This window comes from Electrophorus electricus, chromosome 12 (genome assembly GCF_013358815.1).
Source record: "Electrophorus electricus isolate fEleEle1 chromosome 12, fEleEle1.pri, whole genome shotgun sequence".
Lineage (NCBI taxonomy): Eukaryota > Metazoa > Chordata > Actinopteri > Gymnotiformes > Gymnotidae > Electrophorus > Electrophorus electricus.
The window spans coordinates 13,388,715-13,402,610 of NC_049546.1; the positions used below are offsets into that span (position 1 = coordinate 13,388,715).

The 13,896-nt window shown below is 42.3% G+C and overlaps 1 protein-coding gene across 7 annotated transcripts in view; it reads right to left on the minus strand.

Moving 5' to 3' along the window:
* gria3b (glutamate receptor, ionotropic, AMPA 3b) overlaps positions 1-13,896 on the minus strand; it is an 82,535-nt gene that overhangs the window by 56,091 nt on the left and 12,548 nt on the right. For all 7 annotated transcript variants that reach the window (XM_027008631.2, XM_027008629.2, XM_027008627.2 and 4 more), the window contains exon 3: positions 4,146-4,385. In XM_027008631.2, the coding sequence (XP_026864432.2) occupies positions 4,146-4,385 (240 nt within the window). The remainder of the gene's footprint in view (positions 1-4,145; positions 4,386-13,896) is intronic.

The following is a 13,896-nucleotide window of genomic DNA, read 5'->3' on the forward strand; positions in this document are numbered from 1 at the left end:
TTTTGAGTCGCTGAATGATCTCATGTATGTGACCTCAGAACTGTATTTTGCAGTGTATTTTAGCATATAACACAGGGAATAACACAGGTGGTCTGTGGGCCCTTTCTCAGAGATTTTAGAAAGTTTGTAAAGGTTCTATGTCAATCTAAGACTCATATCGTAAGTTTTAAACTCTCCTGAATGCTCTATAAATCACAAATAGCACTGACTTAACCTAATCTAGTCCCTTTAGCCAGATCTCAAGAACTTGCAGCAAGTAAAATATTGAAACTTTGCTGCTAGCTCCTGCTCCAAGCCCAAACCCTTTACCATCTCTTCTTTGTTTGTACTGGTTCATAGCTATTTACAACAATAAATTCTACTGTGTACCTACCTCACTGACAAAAACTAGCGCTGTGTTCATACAACCAAATCTAAAATGAAACTGGTGCCTGGTACATAACTTTTTTTCAGTGTCAGTTTCTGCTTTTCCAAAGTATGTGGGAAAAAAAAAATCCTAATACTGCATTCCCTAATAAGACAGGGACATTTGCCAATGCTTTCATCTGAGGTGATAGGGCTACTCAAGGCAAAGGATATTAAAGAAAGGTCTAACAACACACTCCACACAGCTTCAGTAGTGCTGGCCCAGATCATGCTTCCATGCTGGCAATGACACACAGGCCTCCGTCGCCTGACAGGGTCATCACTTGAAAACAGGTGCCAATCGGACGTGCCAGAGTGTCATGGGGTTGATTTGAATGAATCAATGGACTCTTTTAATCCTTTCCTGAGGCCACAGTTCTCACATTAACAAGGATTACATTTCTGTGCTGGCTATGAGAAGGAGATAATGGCTTGAAATTGTGCTTGGTACAGGGTGTCCAGTGCAAGCGTGCCTCCTCTTTATTACATAAACACATGGTCTCTGTGCTGTTATAATACATTCTAAGTTGTAACTGTATGCACCAACCATCTATAAAAGAGCATCAGTACACACTATAAACACACACATATGTATAATAGATCTTTCATCAATGTTAGTAATGAAACATTTTGAAGAGGTCTAGCATTCTTATGTAATTGACTTGTAATTACATTGTAATAAAACACTTTACAATATAACATTTCTTCCTTTAATTTTGCAGAAGCTTCTGATGATGGAGGTGACCTTCATGAGAGAGAGAGCTACATGAAGCATATCTAGCCAAGCCTACTTTATTTGTCTAATTTGAACTAATTAGCTGTATATTATCTCCAAAACCCACCAGGAGGCGCACCTGAAGACCCAGTGGGGATCTGAGCCTATGGAGCACCAGTTCCGTGCAATGGCAGTAACGATAATGGCAGTGTTGTATTTTTCAGATGAGATCATTAATAGCCAAATTAACTTAATAAAGCAAAAGAATTCAGCTACCAGTATGAACAACAATCATTTCAATGTGTCACTGTATAAGCTGCAGTACCAACTAACCAACCAGTATGTTTGCAGTTACTCTTTTTGTTTGATTCCTGATGATGAGAAACATAATCATCTCATCACTGTTTCAAAAACTGAAGATTATGGCCCGTTGTTGTGAGACAATGAAGAATGAAAATGACCCTTTCTGCAATTAAATTCATATTACCTTATACAACTTACTCTCTGCCCTGGTATGCCGCATATAATAATATGCTTTGAGCCAGTAAAATGAGTGTCAAAATCAAACTATATAGCATAACCTTTTCTTTTAATGCTACAGTGCTGATCATGCTCAAACTACACAACACTTACTATATTTATAATAAATCAAAAAGCTAGCTCTGGCCAACTAGCCTAAAAGGAAGCAATCTCTTTACCTTGATGCCTTTGAGTAACATATGTGGCTATGCTAAGAAATGTGTGGCCATTTTTAATTTGTCTATTTTCGATGGGGATGTAGTAAACAGTCAGTGGTTGGCTGAAAAACACAGGTTATGTAGCTCAACATGTTCATGCAAAAATTCTCTAAGATGACACTCCCTGAGTTGGCAGATCAATATGTTTGCCCCTCACAAATAATTCTTCCTGAATATATGATTGTAAGTTAATAATGCTATATGTGGACAAAGCTACCTCGTTAATTTGCTCAGTTTAGTGCTGACATTTCAGCTGCAAAAACAGCTTCAGTCTAAGTAAGTGCTTTTATATCCATACACCTGGCTGGACATTGAGGGAATTTTACAAAATTGGTATTTTCTTTAAATTAACGAGTTATAGGAATTTAATTTCAGATTATGGAAAACTATGTGACTAGAGGCATAAAGGTATTACTCCCATTTAAAGTATGAAAGGCCTCAGTTTGGTCTGTTATCTTCACACAAATGAAATTTGAATCTGTTTCTTACTGGGCCTATTACAATTACTTGGGGAAACAATTATCTATATTATTAAATATTCTGATTTAATGCTCTCATTAAATACTCTTGATTATGTAATTTAATGGATTTTGAAGGACAGTGAGCTGTGATATTTTTTTCAAAGGACAGGCCAAAATGCTCTTCAAATATCAATGAAAAAAGTATCTGTGTAAAAAGAGAAATGCAGTGGTAAAGCTATGAGGGTGTTTTGAGGTTTTTCCTCTTTCAGCTGGAGGACTGCAGCAGATATTTCTCATTATCATCAGTTAATGTAATAATGAGGGTTAGCATTAGAACAAATTCTAATGCTAGCCTACCTTGAGTAAAAATGAATTAGAATTTTAGTGAATAAGAATATAAACAGTTAACATTGTACATTATACACACATAAATCTCAAAACCATGAACTGTTTAATTAGCAAACAGGTTAATTTTGCTCATTGGTTCCCTTGCATCACCTCTTCAGCCTCTGGGTTGTTGCTTTAAATTAGCACGTTTATACACTCACTATCACACACTACCACATCTGGTAATTGAAATCCCCAGTGATCATTTTCGTTAAGCTTTGAGACTGGATTCTATTTTTGTATCACTGGTTAGAACGTTCGCGTGCTGCCATGCAAAATGTCACCAGTGAACCAGCCCACTACAGCAGTAATGCAGCAGCTTCCCACAGGTGTGCGAGTGTGTTCCAAACTGTTAAAGGAGCTGTTACAATGCTTGGAGCTCATTGTGAGGGAAAGCAGTTGCTCAAAAGGCACATTTCAGCTGTTTCTCAACCCAAAGCACTCAAGTTTAATGAATTGCTTAATTTGAAAGGGGAGTCATGGTGGTTTGCTTCATGGGCGAGGGGGCTGGGTAAAACAGTGCACCATGACTGAGCTACTGCACAGACTGCGTTGACAAAGAGTCACAGCGCAGATGTAAGAGGGCTCAGCTAGCCATACTGCTCTCTCTGCTGTCTGAGAGGTTGGGGGAAGTGTCTGTCAGGACTCCCGAGGATGGGTAGGACCTCTCCAGTGATGACAAAACAAACAACATTCCATGTGGAGTGTTCTGCTCCCCTGAATTCTAATGTAAGGGTAAGGTTAGAAAAGGACCCAGCTTGATTGACAACAGGCACTGTATGTCTCCTCCTATAGCTCAGTACATACCACTGATCTATAACATAGAACGTCTATATTACATATCAGTGCTACATACACATACTTTTGAAAAATTCTGCAGTGTTATATCGAAGGTGTAATAATCACTTGTTGGATTTACTTAAAATCTTTGGTTACATTTACTATTCTTCTTAAATCATTTGATATGATATTTGATATGGAGCCAACTGTCTAAAGTATATCATATATGTGGAGATTTGGCCTTAGCTCTGGCCACCTATGACAGGCCCATCTGTCATGTGCAAGGATTTGTTTATGCCTATCCTCTCCGCATCACTAGCTATAGGCTGTGCACATCAGGGCGTGGCAGAGCATGCACTGACTATTGCTTTCCAACAGCCACTTGTATGCCACTCCTTCTTTCTGCTAAAGTCAGTGAAAGGGAGGACTTGCCTTTGACCACAGATATGGGGAATGCACCTCAGTTCAGTTGATGTCAAGGAAATTAATAAACATGTTCTGATGATAGCCAGAATGCTTAATAAGCTATGTTTGTTAGAATTAACCTGTAATTCCATTGTTACATATCATTATTAAATAAATACAACTGGCATTTTTCACCAGCATGCATGATTTCACCTAGTCTTGGTGAAGTCTACAAACCTGAATGAAAGAACTTACCTCTGTCTGTGTCATAGAGGTACACGAACTTCTCCCATCTATAATAAGTAAGAAGACTAAGGACAGCTCCCTTCAGTGGTGGGCGCATCTGGATGACGAACTGGACGTCGGAGTCGATGGGGTAACTGGGTGTTACAAAGGAAGTGTGGAGGGCACCGCAGAAGGACGTCAATGTGTTCATGGATTTCTTGTCATAGAAGCCGAAGATGGCATATACCCCTCTGGAGAACTGCGAGCAGACTGGAATCAAGGAACAAATGAGAGAGGCAGAGACCTTGTGTTAGCTTCTTGTGGAAATCCATGGCCTTAGGAAAAGAGTAAGAAGTACCGCCACTTGCTATTTATAAGGATTCCAGCCTACACTCATGCAGACATGCAAGTGATTGTTCTCAAACAGATATCTGACAACACCAGTCTCTAAGTAATATGAATTATTCTGTATCAACATGGCAAAGTGTACTGATTACATGGATGTGGGAGGAGAAATAATTACATTGTTTCCAGCAGAGTGAAGGGCTGTGTAGGGACTAAGAGTGAGAGCTCATCAACAGACTTATGCCCCCAACCAAATGCTGCCTGATTGGCTGATCAACTGTTCTTAATCATCCAAAAACACTTGAAGCAAATGAATGATAATTATGCACATCTCTGTGAAATGGCAACATCCAATTACAAACTTAGATTTTTAATGATTTGTTGACAACTGTTCATATTTATATAGCCTAGGGTGACTGGATGATCTGTTTTCAATGCCAGAAATATATGAATTAAAATAAAACTATTAACAAATATTTGTCAGGACTTTGGCTTGATGTTCTATTTTTCAGGGCCACAATTTTCCCAAAGGCTCCAAAAAGATCTGTGGAAAATAAAGCAAGTTGAATGCTGTGTGAGACCATGGGTCGAAATCAGTCTGCAAAGCAAGGCTCACATAGTTCTAATATATCTATAGCCTAGGGTCCTTGTAAGATGCAATGTCTATTACAGAACGAGTGAGGTAGCTGCAGTGGTGAGATGTTCTCATAAGCCGCTGAAGGACCCTTCTGTGGTGCTCCTCAGCACTGTTGTGTTAGTGGAGACTGCAGTGCTCAGCTCCACCACCTGCTACTCCCATGAAGCTCCAACTGGGCCTTTATTTTCCTTCGGACAAACTCCTGCTTCCCCAGTTCCATGTATACCCATGCACAGTGGTACACCACTGCATGTGTATGAGTTTGTGTGTTTGTGCATGCTAACAGACCGACAGCAATGATAGGAGGAGACTGTTGAGCAATGTGTGCATGTATGCATGCACAAGGGTTTTACTGCTTGCAGTACTTTTGACAGAGCCTCATTTCTTTTTTTCCTTCACTTTCGCAGAATTTGGGCCAGTTCTGACACACTCTCTGTCTCCTTGGAGGGGGGGTGGCTGCCCCCCATCAGCTGTCTCTGGCTTATTAGAGCAGGCGTCGAATGAATGCATGCTATTCAGATAAATAGTTCTCAGCCTCCCTGCTGCCCTGTCAGCTCAATCGAAGCCCTCTTTTGTGCTGGCTTGCCATCCCCAGACCATCTGGATGCTCCCTAAACTGTACAAACTCTTCAGGGACAGTGTTTTGTTTCACCTGAACAGCTCTTTACACAGATTGTATCTATGAGCATTCAGCTACCAGAGTTTGGCTGCTCTGTATACTGGCCTGGACATGGATGTTTTACTAGCTCTTGAGGAGCGAGGGGGAAAAATGTTCCACTCAGTGCTTTTCACAAGGTGTGCTTAGGTCCACGGAGATGTGTCGAGTTTTGATAATGTGTTTTTCATCTGTGGCAGGGACTGCAGCGGATTTGTCTCGCCTCAGAAAGATGCGTGCTAAGCACTGTTAGCTAAGCATACTCTCATGAGGACACAGGCATCCTGAGCCTCTTCCTCCGGGGTGGATAGCGGCTTCCTCTACCGAGAGCACGGCAGATCGCACAGCACCACCCACGCCGTGCACATGGTGGTGCAGGCGTATTGGAGCGCAGCTCCTCCAGACGGACGCTTGGCTGTCGGCGTCGGAAAATAAAGGTCCTTCAAGGTGGCCCTGTCCCACAGGCGTCTTTCCAGCCTGACTTAACATAATCACAGGCAGTCCAGCTGCCTCGAGCCACTAGACTCACACGTTGCTTAGGGAGTGGGTGCACACAAGAGGAACTGTTAGGGCTGATCACCCTGATTTTGGCTGCTCCCTCCTTCTGACTTTCTCCTTCTCTCTATGTCTTGTTCTCACCCTTTAGAATCTTTTCACACAGCCAACCCCCCAGTATGCTATCTCCAAGAAGGTTGAATGAATATTAAATATGAATCTTCTAAGGGTTAGGGATATATATATATATATATATATATATATATATATATATATATATATATATATATATATATAATTATTTTATTTAGTGTATAAATAAAATAATAAAAGCCAAATATCAGTTCAAATATCAGTTCAAAATAATAATTTATTCCTTGATGCCTGTCACCCTTTCAAAGACCGGCCAGTTAAGATGCACCTTTACATAATGTAGCTATATTTAATTTATTGATGATTTAATTTTTTTCACATAATGTATGGTATAAGGTAATGTATATATTTTTCACATAATTATATGGTGATACTTGACTCCAGACTCTGTATACTGTCCATGGACAATCACTAACTTTCCTAATACACCTTTAAAGCATCGCTTAACAATAATCTGGCCAAGCTCTCTTTTTGGCTTGTATGTGTGATGGATCACTCTGTGGAGAATGTTCTCTTACTCCCTGCTGTGCTACAATCCATATCTCAGTTTCTGGTCCATAGCTTCCGACCCACTCCACCAGTCTAGCAAACCAGATCAGACTTGCTTCTAAACACGTACACCCCCTCCCCCAAACACACACACATTGAGATCCATTGCAGATCTCCTCTGTGCCCTGTGCCACAGCCCCAACCGTGAGGACATGCCACCTCCATGACACCAGCACTCAAAGCAGCTAGTGACCAATGAATCAGCTGTCAGGCTTCACACAGTCTCCCACTCAGTCTTCTCTGAGACACCCCATACCTGCCTGCCCTGGCAGCAGGTGTCCTCAATCTACAGCCACTGTCCTGAGGCTGCTTAAGGAGCTCCAAGGGTCGAAAATAAAGACCCAGTGTTTGCCCAAGGCTCTGGGCGCAAGAACCACAGTGCAACGACTGGGGGAATAGTCACTTCAATAGGCAACAGACAAAATGCCAGAGCAAACATTTAACATTTCACTGGTACTGAGAGGCACATTAAAATATGTCTGCCACCAGAACATGCAGTGCTTTTACTGCTGACATCATGTACCCCAGAGGCAATAGCCAAAGAATAGCAATGAGGAATCCTTTAAGTTCTTACCAGAGGGCATTTATAATCCTGCTTGCTGCACAACAGTTCTCTGGTAAGACCTTTGCTTACAGGGTGTCCTCTGGCTGCAGATCATGTTTGAGTTAAAGTTGTGCCATGTGCCCTCTGCAACCAGGTGGTGGCCATTTCTTAGCCATTGCTACACAAAGCACCAATCAGCTTTGCCTCTGAAGGGTTGCTTGGTAATGTTGGTTGCTTAGTGTTTTCCTACAAGAACATTGATGGTGCTCTAGAGTCAAGTAGCTTACAAAAAGCAGTTTTGTGTAATAGTGTAATGTCATTACATTGGCTGACTAAACGCAAACAATAATATGCACAAGTGAAACCATATTAATGTACAGCACTTATTATAACACTGTAATGATTTTAAAGTTCACCACAGAAGTTTGTTGGGTAATAACAGCAACAGCAACAACAGCAGCAACACCACCACCAGCAGCAGCAACAATAACAACATCAATTTTAGAAGGAAAGTCTATTAGAAGTTTAAGATAATTTTCTATTTGCTCAGTGCTTTTGACCTCAGTGAGCTGTATAAATAAACTGCTGCCCACAGCTGAAAAAAAAACTTGTTAAAAGAAGAAAGATAAAGAAGCACAGAGGATTTTCTATTTAAGATCAGTCTATTTGTGAGATCGTTGCCATGATTACCAAAACAATTACCACTTTGAGTGTCAGCAGTAGAAACAGCTCGAGTTTCATTGCAAAGGTTTGAGCAATGGCACTGGCAATAAAACAATGAATTTTAAGCCTTCCACAAAGTGACACTTTTTCATAAGATAGCAGAGTGTTCAAGATGGTGCAAGAGGCAAATGTGCTTAGAGATAATTGAATTATGAGCCCTAGCCTTTAGAACAGGTCAGGCCATGATGCTGTTGTTTGGCATGAAGGAGAAAAAAAGGGAGGCAAGCAATTAACTGCTGTCTTCACCCTGCCAGATAATAAACAAAGTGCCAGTGTCCTTGCAGGAAAATAAATCCAAAAGATAACCCACTTGTGAGCTGCAAGTGAATGGGCCGTTTGACTTAAGACTGTCACCTATTTATGGGTGGGTTCTAATATACAAATCTACACAAGGAAAGAAGAAACTGGTGACAAAAGTTCTTGGTTGCAACTGGACAGGTCACAGCAGTTGTGGTCAGAACCGCATGGACATCAGCAGCCACAGGTCTCAGTCTTTGCAGGCTTTCCCCTCTACCCTGACTATGTGCTTCTCTATGGTTGTTGTGGTGGACTCCTTACTTAATGAGCCACCACCTATACTGAAACTCTCTAAACATTACCTGTCTGAAGCAGAGTCACTTTTGTACATCTAATTTTTTTTTCTTTGCAGAGGCCCATGAAATGGGTTTGATACATTTAAGGCTTATGAAACTCGGTAACTGGATTTCCAGAAAGCTGTTGACAAAGTCTCCCACTGCTGATTGGGCAACTAATCCCCAATCAGTACTGTGGAGCTCAGTCATGCTGCTTCTGCAGCTGAACTGAAAGTAACTGTAACTTGGAAGATGGGCCAGCCATCAAAATATAAGGCTGTATTCATCAAATTTGAAGAAAGTTTAAGATTGACATTGGATCAGTTTTTGTCCTTCACCATCCTAAGAAAAACAACTGCAAGTGTTATTAATTCAGCCCTCATACTCAAAGCATTTAAAAAATATGGCCACCCTTCTGCAGGTAATTCATGCTGCATATTAAAATGCAACATTTGTCTTTAGAACAAATGCTGTAAGGACACTAAAAAGATGAATCAGGAGCCTGCACACAGCCATATGCAGAACTGTTTCAATATTCTGGGCTTGGGGAGCCCTGAAACACAGATTTGGGCTAGTCCTGAGAGGAGCAAGCTTCACTCCCAAATCCTAACTTGTGCCTATCATGATCGATTCCCCAGAGCATGAGCTAGAGAGAGCAGAAAGCCTTATCAGAGTAGAAGCTTAAGGGAATAGTTAAAGAGGACATTTTCAAACAGCCTCTTCTCTGAGTGGCTAAGCTGCAGTCTGGGAGAGGCCATTTTAAAAAGGGAGAGCCGTGAGGCGTGGGTGGTGGCTTTCAGCTGGGTTCAGCACTATGTGTGGGGAAACAATAGTGAGCTCTGAAATAACCCCACTCAGTCTCCCTACTCGCTCTCTATTCACTCATTCTTTCTCTCCTCCCTTTCATGCAGTCATTCCCTCTCTCAGACTCAGTTTCCTCTCTCTCTCCTCCCTCTCACTTGGAGAGCTGGCTCACTCACAGCACCCACATAGCCATCCACTGCGACCTCCTCCACAGCACCTCAGCTAACCTATTTGCGAGTGGATGAGTATCTGCTGGCCCAAATGAAAAGCTGGAGAGCCCCATGCCCAGTGTATCATTGCACTTCATGTTGAAACATGAAGGCATATTTTAGGGTTGGATTTAATCCCCATATCCATACACATACTGTCCATGGCAACTAACACAGTTCCATGAGTAACATATGCATACTGATAAGTCAGATTCTGTTATACATGGTGGACAAGATTTTAAAGATATCTACTGTAATATTGCTCTTATAATATATGTGTTCTTAGAACATCTGATCAGATGACATTAAAATTCATGACTAGAAGTGCTGAGTTAAAAAAAAACAAAAAAACAATCCATGCAAGAGAGGAATTTGCATTGTTTGCTTGATTGCAAACATGAATTTAAAACAAGGGCTATTTATCTCTCTCTCTCTATCTCTCTCTCTCTTTTTCTCTAGCTCTTTCTCTCTTTATTTCTCTCTTTTTCTCAGCCCTGCTGTTTTCTGCCCTGAATAACCAAAAAGGGCACAGGCAGGAGGGAGGGTGCTGCTTTAACCTTGAATCCATGTTTTTTTTATTTAAGAAGACTACTCTCAGCTTCTCTCTCTCTCACTCATGCGGACACACATGCTTTCTCATTTTAAGCACAAGGAGTCCACTTTCCTATTTCATCTTCTAGGAGCTCTCATTGAGGTTGTATAATGTGGGAGGAGAGTGGGGGTTGCAGCGGCCTACTTTATCAGAGACAGAGGCGTGGAGTCGCCTGGCGATCTGAAGGCAGCTTTGCATTTTTGAAGCCTTTCCCTGTGGGCTGCCATCCTGACAGGCCACCTGACAGGAAAGCTAAGCAGTGTCCTGAGGAGCCTGTGAACCAAAAGGCACGTCCATGGGTGGAGAGTGCAATGGTGTCAGTAGCTATTTGGTTAAAGTTGCAGACAGGATGGGCCTTCTGCAGAGAGGCGGGTTCTGTTGCTAAAGGGATGCTGCTGTTTGGGGGCGATGGTGGATTTGGTTGTGCCTACTGCAGAGGAGTTGGTCTTCCTGGAGGGTTCCAGACCTATTAAGTAGCAGCAGCAAAGGGCCTTCTGTGGAGGGGCTGGGCCTAGTGCACCTGGCTCTGGCTGCCCTAAATGTAGCTCTCTCTAAATGGAGCCCACTTTGCCTTGATGTGGACAACTGCAATGGATCTGTGGGCGAAGAGGGCAAGAAATCAGGTGGAGCAGTGAGTGGATGAGAAAGAGAGCAAGAGCTACGGGGAGGCATAGACATGCAGGGGAAAAAGCTGCGCCAGAGGCTTGCTTTTTTTGTTAAGCCTCAGTCTGGTGGCAGCGCATGGGCCACATGAGTAATGGAAGGAGACGCAGTGCCCTCAAGATGCTCTGCCGCACACTCCCAGGATAACCCAGTGCTGCCGCTGATGCTGCAAGTGGAAACATGGGCGTCGAAAGTGACGGGCCCGCCACCTCGAAGCAGCTTGGTGGCCCAAGATGCAGCTGAGCCGTGTCTTTGAACCTGAGTGGGGCATAGCTCAGTATCCCCATTAGGCCAGCAGAGACTCATATGAGCCAAAGATCGATGCCTGCAAGAGCAGATGACAGAGCCCAAAGCCCAGCTGGTGAGCCAGTTAAAAACACCAAGGCCCCTCCCCATAGTCACATAAACACAGCTTTTCTTTATGACTGATCCACATTGCTTTAATTTGCTCTCTTTTTATTTTCTCTCTTATATTTGCATTTCATGTTCAAAAAGAAATCAGGGGTCCAGAGCTTTAGGGGTAGGCATACTTATGAAGGGGTCTGGTGCTGGTGCACTCAAGATCATCTTTTCAGGCTGCAGATGGGTAGGATTAGTTGCTGGGTCTGGCTAGTGTGAGCTTCCTGAGTCTTATGCGAGCCCATAACAAACCAATATAGCTGTAGAACTAGAGAAGTAGGGAAGAGGGGGTGAGAAAGGAGTGGCAGAGATCCAGGTCTTGTATACATTGTATCATTGTATGATTTAATGCTATGTGGGGTCATCATACATAGGGGAGATTAAGGTACCTGTACATGTAGCCACAAGCAATCCAAACCACCTCACGTAATCCAATCTAGGTGGTTTCACTTAAACCAGTCCAGGTAGCTTCACATAATCCGGCCAAATTGGCCTCGCGTGATCTGGCCCAGGTGGCCTCATCGAGCCACTTGACCAACCTACTTCATTCAATTCCAGGCAGGAATATCACAAAGGCTTCTTCCATTGATCAGCTTGTCAGCAGGTCCACATGTGTATGGATGTGCTTGTTACATGTTCTTTGGAGGTGTAATAAGTGCACAACACAAAAGCAATGATGGCTGGAGCATCAGTGGTAGATGGAACAGTGGTAGAACAACTGGACCCTTTACCATCCATGAGCCCATTCTTTCAGCTGGGTGGATGAAATCAATTGGACTTTCAGAGAAACAACTTGCACAGATGAAACGTGGGCTATGCAATAGGACAACAGCCAATAACAGGTTGATAAAAATGCTGAATTTCACAGTGAGCCTATGTGGGATACATTTTCCCTTTACATCCATTCCGTGTTAAGCTTTGCAGAACTTACACACTTTTGTGTGGATGGTGAATCTTGATTGCTACGGTCTATCTGATACCCTCATTGAATATCAATTGCAAATGATGATACACCTCTGCTTCTGCAGTTCTGTTTTGAGGCATCAAGCTTTAACGTAATTGATGTAGTTGAGAAATACTGGCAGTTATTTTAACTCTTGGTATTGCATGCTACTGTAATTTTAAACCACTTAAATAATTCAGGTTTGTCCTGCCTCTCTTTCTGAGTGAAAACAGAGAGTCTCTCCCACATTCTCCCCATTGCTTTCATTCTTCTCTGCAACTCCCCCCTGACACACACATGCATGCAAATGGATGGATGGACTTTTAAAGATGCAAAATGTTAGGCAAAATACTCCCTTTAAATTACAGTACATATAAGCTGACATAGATACTGCAGAAAAGGAAGCTAAAAGCTCAAAATATTTGAAAAATATACTCTTCTTACTATTTGAGTTTAGAATACTGTCTTATCATTATATACCATTATGCTACATATTAAATAGCTTTTCTTTCTTTCTTTCTTTGCACATGAGAAAACAAGCTCTAAGAATTATGTATTGTGACCTCTATCTGACTTAGGACATCTTCATGAATCTGGACAAGGCCTGAAATCTGTTTTGTACACACAGTAGATGATGAAAGCATACCACTGTTATACTATTGCAATACATTAGGATGGTAACCCATTGCAAACCTAAGCTGATTCCATTCCACTCCTTTCATCAAGATCTTTTGTCATGTTTTGTGCTGTTCCTCACCCCTAGAACTACAATGCCCAGAAAGTCTGAACCACGAACAATGGCATAGTCCTCATGCCGCAGTGCAGATTATTGAACACAATAAATGACTGTTCATTTCTTTCTTTTTTTCTTAATGCATTGGGGAACATTGCTCTGACCCTGCAAAGGACACTGAAGTCAGGAGACAGAGCCAAATAGCAACGTGGCAGTATCAGAAAGCACAGATAAGACTGGGCAACAGCCCCAAAAGTGTTTAAATCATGATGTGGACCACAAAAGTGGAAGGATGATAGGTTGCCTGATAATTGTTATTGTGAGATTTCTGAGTTGATTGCGATTCCAGAGGGGAAGCAGGAAATGGGTACAGCCTTGTGTAGTGGCCTTTGAAGGCAAAGGGGAAAATGGAAAGAACCAATTGAGGAGCTCTTACAGTGACGAGCCTTCAGACGAGCACATCTCCTCCTGCCCTCCTCCAACAGACCTCTAGGAGACTTCCTCCTTAATGTGGCCAATGTTTAGCTACAGGTGGAAGCAGACGGACCACTGCACACCAAGCTGCTATTCCTCTTCAGTGACGAATAGACTTCAATAATGAGTCGCTTGTGCCAGTTCGATCGCGCTCCGGGAGTCTGTTACTAGGGCTGTCATAAAGCATCCACGGCTTTGCACTCCGATAAATATGTGCCCAAGATCTTATGGCTTTGTGGGTTTGTTTGGGGTTTGCTTGGGTGGGGGCTAGGGGATGTTTATTATTGCTTT